Genomic DNA, 21578 nt, shown 5'->3' with positions numbered 1-21578 from the left:
GCGTCACCGTGCTTGCCACACTCAAAGCGAGGCAGCCGCAGTGACAAGAACACAAGGCAACCCCGAAAAATAGGAAAAAACGAAGCAGCAGCAGCAGCAGCTAGAAGCAGTAGAGGCATCCGTCGCAGTGGTAGAATCCAGTAGTAGCAACATTGGCCGTGGCAGTTAGTGCCAGCAACAAAAAGCTAGCTATCAAGCAAGCACTCTAAAACGGCAGACAACAGCGCCAACGAGCTATCAGTGGTAGCAGCCAGTACCTTGACCAGCAGAAGACGAGGCTGGCGTCGACCACTACCATTTTGACCACTGATAAGAGCGAACGACCAGCGAGCAGCAGCGCGTAGCCAACAACACGCAGCAAAGGTGCACAGTGGGTTAAAGAATACGGGACCAAAGCAAACATTAGCGCTACACTATCAGGCGATTGTCTTCAGCGCACACACCAATGCGATGCTTAAAGGCATCGAGTAATATAAAGTGAAAATAAAAGAAGACGAAGCGCGCACTTGACGTACTGTTTAATAATTAAGCGCGTTTTCGCTTAAAGCGTTTCCATTATTTTCGTGTTATTGCTTTCGCTGCGCCACATTCTTTGAGTGACATTTCAGTGATAAACGAGCATTTCATTATCAGTCTTCATTAACAGCCTTTACAGCAGCTTTGTAGTTGTGCTTCCGCAAACGAAGTTGCCAACAAAAGTGTTGTTCGCAGAGAAGTCAGCAAAGAAAAACATTTTTTTTTCGCAATTCATATAAAAGGCAGCAGCGCACGCGAGCGGATAGCAGCGTCATTGTCGTCGCTGACTTACTAACCGTGACATCATTTGCGCACAAAGCAACTATAATTTTTATAAAATTTGCAACCACAAAAATATTATACACATATACATAAATAAAAACAAAAATAAAAAACTAAATTAGTGAAAAGCGACAATTATTTTTTAAAGAATTTTACGTAAAAAAATCCGACAAATTAATAGCGTTTAAATAAAATGCAATATTTTCTAAGCTGAGGAAATTTTTAAGTGAGCGTCGATAATATTCCATTTGATTTCGAGAAACGAGCGACTAGCAAACAATAAACGAAACGCCTGAAAGTAGACATTAAAGCTGCCAAAGATGTTCTCCATGTGTTCGAAAGTGAAGCCACGAAACTCAACAGTGAATACACAACAACCAACGGGTGAGTACAAGTGAAAGTGTTTTTGGTATAGGAGACCTTGGTTAAAGTGTTTTGGGTTGGGCTAGGAGGTGGCGTGGCGTGGTGGATGCACGAATATACAAGCACATTTGTACAGTGGGTTACCAGTAAAATGAACTAGTATTAAATCAAATTTTAAGAGCCCTAAAGCATAAAAGTGATGATTTGTTATAAAGAAATATTTTTATAAAATGATTCATGCTTAGTTTTCGGAACTACGAACATAAATTTGATAAGAAGCTTTATATGGGGTCTAAGAGTTTTTATAAAAGCTTAAAAATTATTTTTAAAAATTAAGAATACTTCTTAAAATTATCTATACTTATCAGTCGGAACTACGAATAGAATTTTGTTCAGAGACTTTATGCTGTATCTACTATGAATAGAAATTTGGTAAGAAGCTTAAAGTTGGTTCTCAGGAGCTTTCATAAAAGCTTAAACATTTTGATTTTAACAGTCTTTCGGAACTACGAATAGATATTTGTTAGTAAGTTTTATGTTGGAACTAGGAGCTTTCATAAAAGCATAAAAGGGTGGTGCTTTCATAAAAGCTTAAAAATTATGTTTTTGAAAATAAGGAATATATTTTTTTAAAAATATCTATATTTAACTTTCGCAACTACGAATATAAATTTGTTAAGAAGTTTTATGTTGTATTTAAGGAGCTTTCATAAAAGCTTAAAAGTTTTGATTTGACAAAACGAAATATCTTTCTAAAAGTATCGATGGTTAATTTTCGGAATATGCGTTAAAGTTTAAGCTTATATTATTCTTTCTGGAGCTGGATCTAAGAATCTTTTATAAAAGCTTAAAAATTATGATTTTACAATTAAGGAATATCTTCTTCATCTATGCTAAGTATTCGAATCTACAATTAAAATAAGATAAGATAAAAAAATAAGAGGTGTAAAGCTTTATGTTGGAGCTTAGGAGCTTTCATAAAAGCTTAAAAGTCATGATTTGACAGAGGGGTCTATCTTTATACAAATATTTATGGTAAATATTTGGAATATGTGTTGAATTTTAAGCTTAAATTAAGTTTTCTGGAGCTAAAGTGAAAGCTCAATATCAAAATGTTTGGAACAAAAACAGAAAACAACAACAAAAAAATATCTTACATATTTTAAATACTTAATTGCAGCTCATAATATCAATATTGAGTATTTTCAACCAAAAATAAATACTTTGTAATGAAATGTGAATTTATAGCCGATAACTCTTAACGGAAAAATTGACTCTTTTTGGGTATTGGGACATATTAATTTTTCGAAATATTAAGTAATAAGTAACTAGAACAATTTCTCCGTTTTTCGAAGTTAGTCTCAAAAGTCAATAAAATTGTCTTCTAAATTCGAAATTGAACTTATTAGAAAAATTTTGGTATGATAGTTATTGGAAAAGTATAAATATGGCTTTCATCTAAGTTTTTCTCTTATTTCAATAGTGTATAATACTTTTATATTTTTAAATGACTTTTAGACAAATCGCGCATAATTTTTTAATTTTTTGAGAAATATTTCTTCGAGTGTTGATTGCTTTGGGCAATATTGAGTTCTTTTATCACAAAACCTAATTTCGATTACTTTTCAATATTACTACATTATATAAATAACGAATAAATTGTATGAAAGTTATAAAACAATGCGATTGTTTAGCTTATTTGCCGGAGTTACAACTTTTCAAAGCTTCCACGTCGGAAACCACACTGAACGTTTATCAAGCTTCACTTGAGAGCTTTCGGCTGTGCGTCTTTTATATGTTTTACTGTACTTGTGTGAGCACATCACGTACAGGCACCTACACACACACAAGCGAAAGCATTATGCTGAGTTAAATGCTCTGACTGGGTTGGAGGTGGCGTTGCTGCTGCTACAGCTTCTCTGCAATGCCACCGATTCAAGACTTTATTTTTCTCAATGAATTCAACGATTTGTCGTGTTTTGGTGCGAAGCACTAACACATGCAAGCGAGCACGCACGTACATTTTATTATACATTCACGAGTGTGCGCTGGATTTTTTGAGGTTCGGGGTTGCCACGCATACATATACATACATAGGTATATACATATTTATAAATCAGCGGGTATATAAAAGTAGTATATCTGTGAGGGGTTAAGTGTGTATAAACTGATTGGAAAGCTCGAATGTGTGTGTGTGTATATGTATGTGAGTCTTTACTAACATTTTAAATGCTTCACTTGATGCGTTGTGATGTTGGTTCTGGACCAGCTAACCTTTCTTATCTGCTGCATTTATCGAGCACGAATTAAAGTGCAGCAAGTTCAGCGTAGTTAGTGCAGTGTTCAACACACACACGCACTCACACTAACACCACTATTAACATTTTATGCACGTGCATACATACATATGAAAAGAAAAATAAAAAGAAAGTTCATTGCAAATATTCGTGGGAAAAGCTTGTGTCACTGAGGGAGCGTGTGTTGCGTTCGTGATTGTACGGCAGCTTGTGGATTAAAATGGTGTAGTTGTTGTTGTTTTCTTTTGACAGTCAAATCAACATGGACCGAATATCTTAGCTCCTTTGTACAAGTAATGACCCCTAAGGGTGCAAGCACCCTCGGGCAGTCATCCCAGCAGCGTTTAAGTCTAAAATAAAGACAGTTAATAGTTGCAGTGAAATTGCTAAGCAAATAACGAAATGGCATTCTGCACTAAACGTAAAGCTACCAATTCAATTTGCCAAAGATGTGAAGCTTAAATTGCGAATTATTGCGGATTAATTTCGCAGAAGGTTCATTCTCGGGCGTCCATTTATTATAACGTACTTAGGGAAATGTTAGTGATTTAACAAAATATTTGTGTGAAAACAATTAAAATTACTTGGAATTACTATTGTGGGTGTTTGTAAGGGATTTTCATAATTTATTTTTATACCCTGAACAGGGTATATTAAGTTTGTCACGAAGTTTATAACACCCAGAAGGAAGCGTCGGAGACCCTATAAAGTATACATATATATAAATGATCAGTATGTTGAGCTGAGTCGATTTAGCCATGCCCGTGTGTCCGTCCGTCCGTCCATCCGTCTGTACATATGCGAACTAGTCCCTCAGTTTTTAAGGTATCGTTTTGAAATTTTGTTAACGTCATTTTCTCTTCAAGAAGCTGCCCATTTGTCGGAACGACCGATATCGGACCACTATAACATATAGCTGTCATACGAAGTGAACGATCGGAATCAATTTCTTGTATGGAAAACTTTCACATTTGACAATGTATCTTCACAAAAGTTGGCACAGGTTATTTTTTAAGATAATTATGTAATAAACGAAGAAATTGTTCAGATCGGCTTACTATAGCATATAGTTGCCATAGAAACCGAACTATCGGAATGAAGGGCTTGTATGGAAAACTTTCGCATTTGACGTGGTATCTTCACGAAATTTGACATGGATTACTGCCTACGGTAATAACACAATCTCCGATCCTTGTTCAGATCGGATTACTATAGCATATAGCTTCCATACAAACTGGACACATAGTTACTAAAAGAAATACACCTGTGAAGGGTATATTAGCTTCGGTGCAGCCGAAGTTAACGTTTTTTCTTGTTTACATTTTGTTTGTGCAATTTTAATAGTATTTTTTATTTTTATATTGCATAAATAAAACACAGAGAAAAAATATGAACGGGTTATAAAACGAGATGTATGTATAGTCTTCTAAAGGATCAAACATGCACAGTTTTGCTCAATAACTTGTTGCCAGTTTGAGGGTAATATGGTAATTTCAGAATAACACTTTTATAGAAATAGTGGAGTCTGGCAAAAAAAAAACAAAATGGGACAATCGTTTTTAACAATCTTTGCTTGAGGCAAATTTTTCACCAGCGACACTATTTGTCATAGAGAGGAACACTTAGATTTATAATAGTCCGATTATACATACATATTATAATACAATTATACTCCTTTTGGCTAAAGCTGGCTGCTTTATTTGCCTTTAATAATTCGGTATTAGAGAACCAAAAAATGCATTCTCAACGCATCAAACGCCTCTTCAGGTGATGAAAATTGTTGACCTTTTAGTTTAATTTTTATGTTCGGGGAAGAAACGTCATTCGGCGCCAGTAGTTGTGTTTCCTAATTTCTTGAAAGACAACTGGCTAACAAATGATTTGTACCACTCAGAATTTACAACTCCGTGTTGTTTTAGTAGTATGGTTGCGGGATGACTAGTTTTTCCATCTTGAAACAACCATACAAGTCGACGGCTGTTTACTATACTTTAGGGTTTATGCGTAAATTTAAGATTCTTCATCTTTCACGGTGCCATAGACGTGCTTCGAAGCACCCCTATCGTATTTTTTTTAACCAATCCACACGAGCCTTTTTTGGAGCGTTTGGCAAGTTGTTTAGAATTTAACGTGAACATATTTTTTTTGCATTAAAATTTTCTTGCAAAATTGAAAGTCTGGTGCCATGACGATCTTGCAGTATAAGTTTTTCCGCGCACCATCAATAGTTTCCGGAAGAACAACTGATTTCAAACGACCTTCACGAAATCCGTCTTGGAGTGATTTACAACCTCGATTGAATTCACCATACCATCGATACTTACTGGCCCCTAATGGAGCTTCATGGCCAAAAGCTGAACTAAGCTCATCGATGCACTGTTGCTGAGTTAATCCACGTCGAAAGTTACAAAAATAATCACGCGAAAGTGTGCGCGAATATTTAAAGTTCTGAGTTGTTATACATAGTCAAAAATATCAAATTTTACGATTCAGTTGTGAGTTGGGTTGCATCCCAAAATATAAAAGGTAACTTACGTGGCAAATGAAAGGAATTCTTTAAAAATTATATAGTATATACTATTTAAATCAATGTACAGAATATTCTCAAAACTTTCAAAAATTGAATTAAATTTAATTAGATGTAAAAATCATGCAAATAATTTAGAAATGTTTTAAGAGGAAAATTAAAGTAGCGAAGAATTCAGAAAACAATTTCTAGATAATGAATATTTAATATTTAAAAACTTGAGCTGCACGAGCGATATTTGCCTTCCTCGCATTTAAAAGCCCTTCATAAAATTAAATATGGTAGCATAAGAAAGAAGAAGAATGGAAAACCCTTTCGACGAGATGCGGTTGCTGAAAAGGGGGTTCAAATGGTACTACTAATAATTTTAAAATTCTTAATATATTCTCTAAAATCAATGTCGTCCCCCTCAAAGTATTGCCTCTTGGCCAAATATACTTGTGCCAACGTTTTTTCCTATATTCGAAACAGTTTTTAAAATCAACTTCCGAAAACGCGAGTAGCCATTCATATTTCAAATTGACTCAAAACGGTTGCCTCGTAACGGTCGCTTGAGTTTGCTGAATAGTCACAAGTCACACCGAGCTAAATCAGGCGAATACTGTGGTTGCGGCACGATATTGGTTAAAATTTGGCGAAAAACTCATGAAGAATCCAAAACCAATAGTTGCCGTACCATAATACTCGTATACGAAAAGTGTCGCGCAAATTACGCATAATACTCAACTAGTATTTCTTGTTGACATTTTGGCTGGTCGGAGGAATTCGGAGTGCACCACACCACGGTCAACATAACCTTGATTTTCGACCTGATTTGACGATATTCTGCCGATTTATTGTCTGCGTCGAGGTCGTGAGCATAGATCCAATACTTATTGCCAGTAATAATACGTTTTATGACAACCTGGTAGTTGGAAAATATTGTTTCATAGACGTTAACGCAACCAAACATGCTTTCACTTTTCTTAAGCCCAAATGATCTTTCAAAATTGTTTTCACCGAACCTTCCGATTTTCCAACGATGCGAATAAGATCGTCGATTCTCAAGCCTCAATTCCTTTATTTCATTAACGGTTCGTCGTCAACGCGTTCTCGACCCTCTTTGAATAACTTGAACCAGTCAGAAACACTTGTTTGTGATCAATCATCACCAGGGCTTTTTCCAACATCCTGAACGTTTTGGTACCAGAAATTTGACGCCGCACACAAAATTTAATGAAATTTTTTTATTAAATAGTTTTCTTTAGAAAGTTCTTAATATGTAGATGTTTTAAGCGTTTGCGTTTGTAAAGCTAAGCACTTTTAATCAGTAGCGAATGCATAGCCGTTTCTAATGAAATCGCTCACACAAATACATAATTCAGCGTTTAAAGGATGCGCAATCCACATTCTTTGTGAATATTATTTCTGAGTAGCTCTTCTGGAGTGCTTCTAATCGCGAACGCTTCATGCATGCCTCAAGTTTTTGACATTTGATTTGCACAGTCTTAGCTTGATTATTTCGAGGTCACCGTTGTGCAGCTCTGAGTATTTAGCCACCTTTTTTACTCTTATGAGTATACGACAGCAGACAGACACAGCACTTCAGCGTAATCGTCATCGCCCCTTTGGTCATTCATACGAAAGCTTAAAACCTCATGCGAATTCATATGTCGACTCACTGATGGGCCCTGTTGGAATTACGAATTTACCATATCTATCACGAATTCATATTCTATTCAAATTCTTCGACTATTTGGTTGTCTAATACAATTATTTTTGCAAAATCCATTATCGGGACTCCAAACCAGTCGTTTTTTGAAATACTTAGAATATACGAATAATTTGATGAAATTATAATGATAACGGGAATTTATATTTTATATACTATATACATAGGTGTATTTCGTTTATATATTTATTATTCACATAATGACATCTCTACAGGCTTCAAGCCTATTTGTAATAATAGATATATTATGTATATACATATATGTATATAGGGTTTTTAGAAAACTAAAAAAGTAAACCGATAGGGACAGCAAATGACGCCATATTTTTCCCGTTTTTTTACATTTCTTTTCAGTAAGGTTAACTAGTCAAAATTATTAAAATTTACTACCGAAACTCGGAGTCAGTGGCCTCAATTTTAAGAATGAAGTATTCAATAATGTATGTACATACATATATAGTATATAATATTTTTGGCCCGAATTGAATGACATGGACAGGGACAATATGTGGTTCCAGCAGGACAGCGCCACTAGCCACACAGTAAATGTCACAATCGATTTACTGGAAACCAAGTTTGGTGAACGTGTTCTCTCACGAAAAGGTCCAGTCAATTGACCCCCTCGTTCGTGCGATTTGACGCCGTTAGACTACTTCCTGTGGGGCTACGTCTATTTTCTATGCCAACAAGTCAGTAACGATTGAAGAACTTCGTACGAATATCGAACGTGAAATTGCAGTGGCCGATTTATGCATGAAAACCGTCGAAAATTGTATTCAACGTCTGGACTTCGGCAAGCGTGTCCATAGTGGCCATGCAAAAGAAATCGACTTTCATACTTTTACAAAAATAAAAAATTTCATCGTTTGTAGCGACCTTATGAAAGAACCCGTTATATTATTATTTTATTGCAAACTTCTTCAATTCAGATTTAAGTCTTCTCTCGGGGGAAGTCCACTATTTCAAAAAAAAAATTTCTTCTTAGTCAGTTTGGATTGGCTGGACTTACCGTTATATCTGTGGATAGTAACCAAGCTGTCATATCTGCATTGGTTAGGTAAGTTTTAGACCGTTCCTCATAGGCTCCAAATATAAATACACACATTCGGAGATCTAGCTTTCTCTATCACAATTTTTGAATAGAGCTTTTGCTGGAGCTTGTAACTGAACCATATATGTAGGTGAAGGTGGAGATCATGTACCCAAATCACTTCGGCATAGCAACCGAAAGCTTTAAACATTTTTACAAGAAAGTGTAATCTCCAAGTCAACCATTTCCAAAACTTTTTTAGGTTAAATGCAAATTCTTTGAAACACCTGAGAGCCTCATAAATGTTACACAAACATTTCGATGAAGAGGAAAAAATAATTCAATAATTCATTTTAAACCTTTCCTGTCGCAAACTCTTTCAACTCTCCTCATACTATGTGATGCAGATATTCTCTGCTGGCAAGTACATTTCTCAAATATGCATTCCCATGCATATATGTACATATGTACTGCTATATATGAATCTATGTAACCCAGTTCTCTGCCGACAAGAGTGCTAGGATTTTATGAATGTGTTTTGCTAAGAACACACACATACATATATATAAACTTACTCGCAATGAAGATGTTTCAGTTGCAGTTTTCTTCATCAGCATTTCCCCAGCGTCCTTCAGCAAACGTTGCAGCGACACTTGTAATCTGTCTGCAGCTGAATCGCTCGGTCTCACATTCCTGCCATTCGAAGCTCTCGTGCAAGCTCGTCGCCATATGAGCGATGGCATCGGATGTGTGTGTCTCTACGTTCATGTGTGGGTGCTTGCTTGCATTTGTTCGCGTTTGATGGCCCACCGTTGGGAGCGAGTGCAACAGCGAGGTGGTGGTCGGGTCGGGTCGGGTCGCGTTGGGTCTTGTGTGTCATGTGAAATCGTAAAACGCTTTTGGTAGGAGCCCAGGGTGGCTTTTATGATGCCAGACAATCTAATGGATTCAAAGGTTGAGCCGGGAGTATGTAGGTGTTGGGGGGAATGAAATGCAGCTTGGCTGAATGGAAGACTGCTGGACGATTGAGCAAACGGACGGAGGAAAGTGAGTGCAGTGATGCGCAAAACGTTTGGTGGAAAGCGTTTTTTCGTTTTTTCCGTTACTGCGGCGATATGCACATGCAAGTATGTACATATGTATGAACATATATATGTATAAATATATATACATACAGTCATAGTGGCAGACACACGTTCACAGACGCACGCTTGGCAGGGTTCACACTGGTCGGACGGACAGACGTGCAGGCGTGTAGAGCTTGAGCGCGTAGGTGTATGCCATGCAACACTATACTTATGCATACAAATATACAAATGTATGTATGTGTGGGTATGTGAGTGAGTGTTTGTGCAACTATTGCGGATCAAGAGCATGTAATTATTGGTAGATAAATTTTACCATAAATGATATTGGGTGACGCCAGTGAAGCGTAACAGCGAAGGATAAGCCAACGTCTTTCATATGTCCTCCTTATCCCGCTCCGCTGTCAAGCGCCGCCGTTGTTGTTCGCAACGTCATTTTATACGCTCAGATATACTTGTATGTATGGATGTTTGTGTGTGTGTGTGTCGCTTCTTCTTGACTAACACTTGCGCAGCAGCGTTGCAATTTAACTTTCACTGAATATTCACCACTTGAGTGATGCGATGAGTGCTTGTGGCCAGAGCAGACGGAGCGCAATGGCAGACACGCTTGATTGCGACGGCTGAAAGGAATCGGAACGTAGCCGCAATTCGTTAGCGCCAGCGTTGCCTTCAAAATTGATACATTTACAAGGATATGTGATTATTATGTGGGCGCATATTAATTGAATCGAAATTGGTTGGTACCGCTTCAGTGTGTACAACAATAACAACTGTAATTAAATTGCTTGGCAATAATTCAGTGAAATGAGATTTCCGACGCTGTTGTGGCGGATGTAGAAGTACCGTACTGAATTGATAGATATGACACTGCAAACATTTGAGATATTTTACACAATTATTTTAAAGGTCTTTTTGAAATTAAACAACATTTACTTCAGTTGCAACGAAGTTGTAATGCCCTTCACAAATAAAAATAAAGCGCGGCCGAAGGCCACCCAACGGAAAATACCGCTACTCCGACTGTTCAGTTTGTATGGCAGCTATTTGCGTAGCTCTTTATGGAGAAAAGGAGGTATGCAAAGTTTCAAATGAATATCTGAAAAACTGAGAGACTAGTTCGCGTATATACAGACAGACGGAAATCTACTCGTCCTCGCTTCCTTCTGGGTGTTTCAAATTTCGCATCAAACTTAATATATCCTGTTCAGATTATTAAAATTTAATTCAAATATTTGGCTATACTTTCGAGAAAAAAACCTTTCTTCATTCTAAAGCATTCCCCTATCAAACAATCAACAATTTTAAATCCAGCGCTAAAGATTTTTGAAACTGTGAGAAAAAAATTACCCGCTGGTAACGAATGATATCGATCTCTTAATTGCATAATAATACGAATGCGCCTTTAAAGAATATGATTAATCGCATTTCTCTTGGAATTAAAAATAGGCCGAAACACTTTGATAATCCAGAGACGAATCACGTTTGGAAATATTATTCTTTTTTATGGAGAAGTCAATAGAAATGTTCTACGTTCAAAACTCGTGATAAATATGTAACGGGTAATCCAAGTAGAGGTACTTTTTCAATAGCCTTTTTTGACATGTCATGGTTGAGTCGTATATCAAGCTGTTATGTTATTTTTGTACAGATTTATTTAGCATTTCAACATGAAAAGACTTACGACTGAATATTATATATCATTACGAGAATTCAAGTTCTGTAAAGAATGAGTTTCGCGCGCTCCACTCACCATCGCCCATTTTGAGGCAGAGCATTTTTTATTGGATAATATTCGACCGAATACAACACGCCTGAAAAAATATAGCAGCAGACTCAAGCGACATCGCTTCGCTTTAAAAGAACCGATGTTTTCGAGCCAAATTTTATTCAGCTCCATTTCTGGCTCAATTTCAGTAAGAAGAGCAACCTAAAGAGATTTAAGAGCTGCCATTTCATCCAGAAAAAACAACGGTTTGGTGTGGTTGGGGCCGGTGGAATCAGCCGTCCATATTTCTTCCAAAATGTGCCGGTAAGAACGTAACCGTAAATGGCGACCGTTATCGCGCCATGATAACCGAGTATTTCATGCTTGAAGCTCGTGATCTTGGCGACATTTGGTTTCAACAAGACGACGTCACTTTCTAGACATGGCATCAATCAACAGATTTTTGGGCCGGTCGATTGGCTACAAAGATCGTGTGATATCACACCGTTTTGTTGGAGAGATATTTTTAATAGAAGTTTGGTAATTAGTTTTTAAAGTATAAACTAACATTAAACATTGACATCACCATTTCACCTTTCGATGATTCCTCTACATTGAAAAATATTATATTTACAAAAAAATTTCTGACTAAAGGACTATAAATGGATTACCACAGTGTTTTCATCCATTCGGACGACATGAGTAGTATAGCTGCTGTCAATTAATTTGCCGAACTACGTCAATGTCATCGTATATGTACCTCGTACAGCTCTTCTTTCCATCGACAGCGGTATTCGCCTTTGCCAATGCGCAAAACACCATATATCTTACGCAGAAACTTTCTCTCGAAAACTCGTAATGCCGATTTATCACTTTACACAGCCGTATTAGTTTTGCGGGGATACCAAATTCAGGCATAGCGCCGAAAAGGCACCTCCTTTAAAATCGACGAAGAGGTGGTATGTGTCGATCCTCCTTTCACGGGTGTTTTCCAAGATTTTGCGCTTCGTGCAAATCTAGTCAGTTGTTGATTTTCCAGGCCTGAAATCACATTGATAAAGTCCAATCAACTTGTGGGCGGTGGGCTTTGATTTTTCACACAATACACTCGAAGGAACCTTATACTCGTATGCGATGTTAAGGACGCTTATCCTACGGTAGTTGGTGCAGATTGTGGGGTCTCCCTTTTTGTGGATTGAGCAGAGCACACTTAAATTCAAATTGCCGGGCATGCTTATGCTTTCGTCCGACCATATTCTGCAAAGAAGTTGATGCATGTTCCTTATTAGTTCTTCGCCGCCGTATTTGAATAGTTCGATCGGCAATCCATCAGCCCCCATCTCTTTGTTGTTCTTCAGACGGCTAATTACTATACGAACTTCTTCAAGGTCGGGCAATGGAACGTTCGCAATATCGTCATTGATTGGGGAATTGAGTTCGTCTTCTCCTGGTGTTATGCTTTCACTGGTATTCAGCAGGCTAGAGAAGTATTCCCGCCATAACTTTAGTATGCTCTGAGCATCAGACAACAGATCACTTCTCGGGGTTCTACAAAAGTATGCTCAGGTTTTATAAACTTTCTGTTAGTCCTAGTTGTATTTTTTAAAGAAGTACCATGGATGGGGGTCATAACGTGTAATGATAAGGCCTGCTATACTGAAAAAAGTTATATAAAATTGAACCGACAACATTGTCTTCATAAGACGTAGTTACGATCTTAAAATATCAAATGTCATAAAATGTCTGATAACGAAGCCATAATATACTACTTCACTGGTTTTTGTACTGCATATTCGGTATAAAATTTTTTACGTTTAAAAAACACCCTTTACAAATATTTCGAAACTGCTCATTAATAATTTTATATTTTTCAAAGCTACAATTCCAAGTAGTAATTATAGTTGTTTCACTCTCTTTACAGGCACAGTTGGGAAACAGATCAAAGGAGGATACTTGTTGCGTTACAAAAGTGAGTAAACAAAGGTGGAGTCCAGAGTAAAGTACTAGGCAATTCATTTATATAGTATAGAGGAGCGACGCTAACATGGCTGAAAGTGACTTAAATAGAAATTGCAGACTTCATTTTAGATGAAATAATAAGCCTTCTGTTACAAATAACAACAACAAGGCAGAAGTAATAACAAATTGGAAAACACTTTAGTCACTTGGGGTAGCACCAAGTATTACGCGCAGAAGAAATGCTTGTAACATTTTATCATATCAATCGATTCATGGCCTAATGCCACACAAATGACTACAAACACACACATGCAAACATAACTGTATGTAGATTGCAAGTGAGTGCCAGCGCAGGGCTTTACTGCTTTGCCAACTGATACCACAGAGTAGCATCTCGAAACTAAAATTACCAATCGTAGCCTCATAGTACATGTATGTAGATGTGTGCCTTCTTTATTCCTTTTTGAAAACTTTTTTTTTTGGTTTTGTCTGTGTCATATACAATTTTGCAGGATTTTGCGACAATTTGCTAAATCAGCATAAGTGCAATACACATTGACATGACGCAGCAATTCCTTCCTTCCGACGCGCACAGACAATGGCTTGAATTTCCAAAGCGCGCACTAAGTGGCAGCCCCATGGGGTAAAGCGACGCAATGCCGCATTCGGTTACACCGCTGCTCAAGCACCTCCCTTGCCTCATCCACCACCCCCACACACTTGTGGTTGGTGTGGAGGCTGTGCGCTTTGGTGAAGGCTTTTAAGGGCCGCCTGCCGCTGATGTTGGCGTTTGCGTTGTTGTTGTTGTCGTTGTCGGTGTCCCTGTCGTTTATGATGATGGCATTGGCATGATTGCTTTTGCTGTTGCTGCCACTGCTGCTGCTGCGACGGCTGTTGCTTGTGCCGTTGCTGATGGCGATGATGATGGTGCAGATTACATTTGTAAGCGCATTTAAATTTTCAAGAATCTTAATGCCGCAAAAAAGGCGTTTGATACACTAACGAATTTACATACCAAGCAACATACATACAAACAAACACACATACATATGTATGTAAATACATACATATATGCATTGGTGGCACATGTTGAGTATGTATTTATATAGCATACGCTCACATGCGTTTCCATTTGCATGTATAAATGTGTTTGTGTGTGTGTGTGTGAAGTGCTCACTTGTATGGTTTCATAATTTTACCTAAAAATCGTTCCCTCCCCGCAGCTTAAGCTACATGCTAATGCTGGGTAATGCAAGTTGACGTCTGTGCTTGTGGGCGGCAGCTGGTATATATGCATACATACATACATACATACGTACTAACTTCATACATACACACATACATATGTACCAAATATGTACGTATGTGCAAATGTCTCCAGCGTGCCACATACTTGAGTAGGCACATTAATTACATTTGCAATGTTTTCTCTTGTTTTTGTAAGCAAAAGTGGTTGACCTTCAGCGTTAAGGAGTCAATGACAAGAGTTTCTGAAATTCGCGTCCATTTTCTAATACTTTTTTATCCTACTGTAAATATCTTTACGTTTTAGAGCAATTACTGTGGAATCGATGGGCCGAGGAATGGGTCGTGCTGTATGATGATTCAACAATGGCTTGGTTTACGGTAAGTTCGATTAACCGTTGTGAAAAATTATAAAGCTACATAAATATGTACATACTATATAATACTTCAACAGCATATAAATATAAGTGTCACAAGTTAAAAAGTTTAGAATGAACTCAATCAAAGTAATCCTGCGTGAAATTGAATGAATAAGCCTTATGACGGTTAGGGTTTTTAGGTATATTAGGACTCAATGGTGATAAAGCTCCTTCATCAGTATAAAGAAATCTATTATTTTTAAGATCCGATTCAGGTCAAATACACATAAGGTCAAAATAATAAATATTGAATTTTGAACGTTTCCTGAAGTACACGAATGCTTCTCTAGGTTGGTTTAATCAAATTCGCGAAGGTGATACCTTTCAAGACCGGAGCATACTTCTATGGAACCCCCAAAAGTGATCTAGTGACTGATGCACAGAGCATACCAAAATTATGGAGAGAACACTCCTCCAGCTTGCTGAATGCCAGTGAAAGCATAACGCCAGGAGAAGGCGATCCCATTTCCCAATCGATGGGATAAGCCTCCTCAACATCGCATATAAGATTCTATCGAGGGTAGTGTGTAAAAGATTAAAGCCCACCGTCAAAAAACAGATTGGACTTTATCAGTGTGGCTTTAGGCCTGGAAAATCAACAACTGAGCAGATATTTGTCATGCGCCAAATCTTGAAAAATACCAGTGAAAAGAAGATCGATTAATGCCGCTAAACTGACGTTAAGCAACACCAAAAGCTCAGTCAGGATCGGGAAGGACCTCCCCAGCCGTTCGATACCAAACAAGGTTCCAGACAGAGAACTAAATAGAGAGATCCCATTTTTTATAAGAGTGTACTGCTGCTGGCTGTATAGTACACCGATGACATTGATTTCATTGGTCACGGTTTTCTTTAGAATGTATAAAGAAAAACTACTTGCTTCGTTTTTCTGGCAGTGAACGAGGGCAAGACGAAATACCTCCTGTCATCAAATAAACAGTCGTCGCATTCGCGACTTGTCTCCCACATCATTGTTGATAGTCATAACTTCGAAATCGCAGATAATTTCGTCTATCTTGGAACCAATATTAACACCAAAAACAATGTTAGACCCCGAAAACTAACGCAGAATAACTTTTGAGAAGTGAAGTCCTCTCTCGACGAACAAAAACCAAACTCTATAAGTCACTCATTATTCCAGTCCAGCTATATGGTGCAGAGGCATGACATGTGATGAGTCGACGTTACGGGTTTTTGAGAGTTAGGCTCTGCGAAATATTTGTGGTCCTTTGCGCGTTAGTCACGCCGCATATCGCATTCGGTAGAACGATGAGCTGTATGAGATATACGACGACATTGACATAGTTCAGCGAATTAAAAGACAGCGGTTCCGCTGACGTTCGAATGGAAGAAATCACCAATTAGCGCCACATTGCGAAAAAAAGAAACGACTGGCGGGCTGTTGTTGACTCGGCTATAACAGCGTAAGCGGTGTCTACGCCAGTAAAGAAGGAGAATACCTTTCGTAGTGAAAAGCAAATGGTGAATCCCCTCTTTGTAGTTGGCGTTCGTTTTCTAAGTGGTCAAAATATACAGTATATTTTCAGCAAATCGAACGAATTCTTTACCAGAAATAGAAAGGATCATGTGGCAAGTCGTGGTAGATAATTTCCTGTCAATGCCACCAATCCAAATTTCCTGGTTTCGATTCGGCGAATCGATCCAATTACTTTCGCTTGACGTTATCGTAAGTGACCCACGTATCAACAGCTGCCATCCGTTTCCTAAATAGATGCGTTTTGTCGCGATTTACAGATGGGGATTCGATCGATGACAATCAAAAATTGAGCTTCTTTTTGTACCCAGGTTTATTTAAGTGGTTCCAAATGGTTTTTGTGCCATATTTAGCTCCAGCGCAATGCAAAAAGTCGGACTCGATGATTCCCATTATCTTATCGATAATTTCAACATCAAAATTACCAAAATGGAATCGACGAAATCTAAATTGCGCATTATTGGCTGCTATAGCATCAGGACCATAGACCACAGACCTTGTCCACACTAAGTACAGAGATAATTTTCTCTGTAACGTGAACAGTTCTCCGAGTTTTGATTTGATGTTGAAGTTAATAAAGTTGTACTTAAATTCTTAAAGTTGAACGAAAAAAAGTATGGGATGTTTATTCTTCGATTAAGAAAATGATTAAAAAAGAAATTTTGATTTTAGTTCATAATTACTAACCATCAAACAGAAACGGCATTTATAAGAACGAACAAATGTTAAGACAGTCCCTGTTTGACATATTTTATTATCTCATTACTCTAGCGAACAATTTGTTTAGAATCAAGCACTTTATTATTTATTTAGAAAGATGTTTATCTGCGAATAACTAGAAGCAAAATTTCTACATATAGGAACCCGGCCGGTCATCGCCAGCTGGTAAAATCCTAGTCAAGGAAGCGCCCGAAATGTTGGCCATTGCACACTGGACTGGTCAAATACCGCGCCGTCCACCACTGCCCGAAGGCTGCAGTGTGTCACAGCTCATTGCGTTGGGCTCGAGAAGAAAGCGATCCAAAGTCTACTGGATGTTGGCTAAATCAGAACAGGAAGTGAGGTAAATAAATGTCAATTTAGTCAGCCTGTTTCACAAGCCTAATAAGTGGTAAATTTTACACATTTCCATTTCAAACGCATAGCGACTGGGTTGACGCCATTACTAAGACGGTGAGTTTATTGTCATTGGCTTAATGCATATACAATAATTTTAAAGTAAATCATTAAGTGGCAAAGTTTAACTTAAACTGTTTTATATTAACTTTTAGCTGCCGCCACCACCACAAATTGAGCTCGTAGTTGACAAGCCGCATCTTATGAATGTCTTACGTCGGCCACTGGTGCGCATTCGGCGTAAGTTGCAACTTCTTTATCAAATATAATATATGGAAATGTAATTTATTTCATTCTAGCGGCCACTACGTCGGAGGTGAAACAGCGTAAAGTTTCGGCGCATAGAAGCAGCAGCGCTCATCCGGCTTTGGCCCACCACCGCACGTTCTACGTACAGGATCCGTTGGTGAAGAGCGATGCCGCCGTTGCCATATTGAGTAAAAAACCCGATTCAAAGCCGGCCTTGGCCTGCGCATTGCCCTGGGGACACGGTTGGGGCTGGGCCACTTTGCCGAATGGTGTGTGGAGTGGCGGTAAGTAAAATAAAGTTCCAGGTAGGGTATAAGAGTTGTTGTTAAAATTGTTTCGTATTAAAGAAATTTAATGGCTTTATAAAAATGACTGAAGCTAGCTACTACCGAAAATACCACCAAAATTAAGAAAGAAGACAAAACAAGTAAGGAAGGGCTAAGTTCGGGTGTCACCGAACATTTTATACTCTCGCATGATGTAGTGATAATCGAGATTTCATTATCCGTCATTTACATATTTTTCAAATACCGAATTTGTGTAAAGTTTTATTCCGCTATCATCATTGGTTCCTAATGTACAACTCTGTATATATTATACAGAGAAGGCATCAGATGGAATTCAAAATAGCGTTATATTGGAAGAAGGCGTGGTTGTAAACCGATTTCACCCATATTTCGTACATGCCATCAGGGTGTTAAGAAAATATTATGTACCGAATTTCATTGAAATCGGTAGAGTAGTTCCTGAGGTATGGTTTTTGGTCCATAAGTGGGCGACGCCACGCCCATTTTCAATTTTTAAAAAAAGCCTGGGGGCAGCTTCCTTCTGCCATTTCTTCCGTAAAATTTAGTGTTTCTGACGTTTTTTGTTAGTCGGTTAACGCACTTTTAGTGATTTTCAACATAACCTTTGTATGGGAGATGGGCGAGGTTATTATCCGATTTCTTCCATTTTTGAACTGTATATGGAAATGCCTGAAGAAAACGACTTTATAGAGTTTGATTGGCATAGCTATAGTAGTTTCCGAGATATGTACAAAAAACTTAGTAGGGGGCGGGGCCACGCCCACTTTTCCAAAAAAAAATTTCGTCCAAATATGCCCCTCCATAATGCGATCCTTTGTGCCAAATTTCACTTTAATATCTTTATTTATGGCTTAGTTATGACACTTTATAGGTTTTCGGTTTTCGCCATTGGCCGATTTTGCCCATCTTCGAACTTAACCTTCTTATGGAGCCAAGAAATACGTGTACCAAGTTTCATTATGATATCTCAATTTTTACTCAAGTTACAGCTTGCACGGACTGACAGACAGACATCCGGATTTCAACTCTACCCGTCACCCTGATCACTTTGGTATATATAACCCTATATCCGACTCTTTTAGTTTTAGGACTTACAAACAACCGTTATGTGAACAAAACTATAATACTCTCCTTAGCAACTTTGTTGCGAGAGTATAAAAATGAACCTTACTGATAACACTGTTTTAAGAAATATACTTAGACCACAAATCTAAAGATATACATATATAGGAAAACCTCGTTGTTGCTGAAGAAATCTCATTGAAATATTTTTGGGGTATTGAAAATCTAAAAATACTGTTCCAAGTTCTATTCTGAATTACCCAAAATCATTAATGTCCGTCGTTCTTACTCTTCATTCAACAGGTCTCACTTGGTCGCAGTGTGAGGACACTTTTACCCTACACGCACTGCCCACCACGCACTGCACCAATCTTGTGGACACGTCATGTAGTGGCGCCGTCTATCACACCGATATCGGCGGCTTCGATTTCCATTCGACCGGCGTGGAAGATCTCGGCGGTGAGGACTTCGACTATGCCATGGATTGTGGGGATTTTATATTTTAAGCGTAAACACTGCTATGCAAAAGAGAATGTGGACCCATAAAAAGCAATGGAACAGGAAGAGGATGAGCTACATTAAAGAGGCAGAAAAGAAAAGGAAGAAGAATTTCAAAAAAAAAAAAAATAACAACAAAAACATTTTAACTGAAAAAATATAACCACCCCACCCTAGAAACGAGTGCAAAGGCACTTGAACGCTTATAAGTTAAATAACAAAAACAAAAACAAATAAAGCCAAAAACTAGTTTAATTAGCAGGGGCTCGAAAGAAAAGCCAATAATGGACTCACCTTCTAGTACTTTGGAATAAATTTTCACATTTTCGCTGCACCCGAGTCTTGAACGAAGAACGAGCCGAACTGCAAAAAAATTAAAATAAAATTTAAAAGTAAACAAATAACAAAAAAACAAGATCTATAGAAATATTGAATTATGTACATGTTAACTAATATTACGGGTAATAGGAGAACGAATTTTCAGTTGCGTTCTCAACTGCGTGACAATTTAGAGTTTTTGCATTTTATAAACGCCTTCGTTTAAGCGAATCGACCGACCTGTGAGTGGAATGGCAGAATGGATGCAAATTACTAGCCAAAGAAATAATAAAACAAAGAAAAAACAAAAACAACAACAACAACAAATATGAGTATTCCAATGGATTTCAAAAGATGCCAAATTTTTGTAAGACGCCACAAAAACAGCGCAGCAGGGAAAACACTGACCCACATTTAGGCGCCGGGTGCACCTAAGGGACGGGTAGCTGGGAATTAGTATTACTTATGTGTATATTGTAGGGATGTTTACACACGACGTCGTCAATAGTTGTAGTTGAAATTTAACCAATCATAGCGCATATTAAAACAAAAATGAAACAAAAACAAAAACAAAAATTTAAAACCTGAAACACAAACAAAAACAAAAAAATATAAAGTAAAAATTTGAAAAAAAAACCAAAAGTAGCGGTAAATTGAAAAAAGAGATTTAGCATTTTCAGCTGATAGAAAATGTTTATTTTTATGTGTATATGTACGTATGTATGTGTGAAACAACATAATAGGGGACGCAAAGAATTTAGAAACCATAGTCAAGTTTTGAAAACATAAAATTAAAACAAAAAAAAACGCTAACAAATATTACGTGGTATATTTGTAGGTTATCAAAACAGCAAACAAAGAAAAACAACAAAAACGAAGTCAAAAATCACACACACAGACACAAAGTACTCATTGATCTGCCAAATAGTTTTGAAAGATATTTAAAGTAGGTATTGTATTGAAATTAAAGATGTATTAAATAAAAGAAAACATTAAAAAGATGACAAAAAAATAACAAGAACAAGGAATCGTTGTACACAAGGAAACGCCACCAAGCAACAATGCGAAACACGAGCAACATTTAATTGACAATGCAAAGTTTTTTGAAATGCCGAATTGATTATAGATTTTTTAAATGATTTTTCGATTTTTTACTGTTTTTACGTAACGAGAGATAAAATTATTAAAAAAAAAAACAAAACCAAACACAAAATAATTAATTAGTAAGAAAAAAGTAATTTTAGCGAAAAAAACTAGGCAAACCACGAGCAACATGCTGGCAATGTTCTCCGTTAAATTACAAAAACAATTGTCAAATTTATATAGTATATAGCGATAAATACACTTGTCGAGCAAAATAAGTAAAATGATAAAAAAATCACAAAAAAAT

The 21578-nt window shown here is 37.4% G+C and overlaps 1 protein-coding gene across 1 annotated transcript; it reads left to right on the top strand.

The window, feature by feature from the left end:
* Positions 1-898: 898 nt before the first annotated feature.
* Positions 899-20108, top strand: LOC120782535. Its single transcript, XM_040114865.1, has 8 exons — positions 899-1182; positions 13441-13488; positions 15031-15104; positions 17498-17700; positions 17783-17810; positions 17909-17993; positions 18053-18286; positions 19676-20108. The coding sequence occupies exons 1-8, from the start codon at positions 1119-1121 to the stop codon at positions 19876-19878; spliced, it is 939 nt and encodes a 312-aa protein (XP_039970799.1). The 5' UTR covers positions 899-1118; the 3' UTR covers positions 19879-20108.
* The last annotated feature ends 1470 nt before the right edge of the window (positions 20109-21578 follow it).

Source organism: Bactrocera tryoni, chromosome 1 (assembly GCF_016617805.1).
Source record: "Bactrocera tryoni isolate S06 chromosome 1, CSIRO_BtryS06_freeze2, whole genome shotgun sequence".
Lineage (NCBI taxonomy): Eukaryota > Metazoa > Arthropoda > Insecta > Diptera > Tephritidae > Bactrocera > Bactrocera tryoni.
This window is presented reverse-complemented; position numbering and strand designations above follow the sequence as displayed.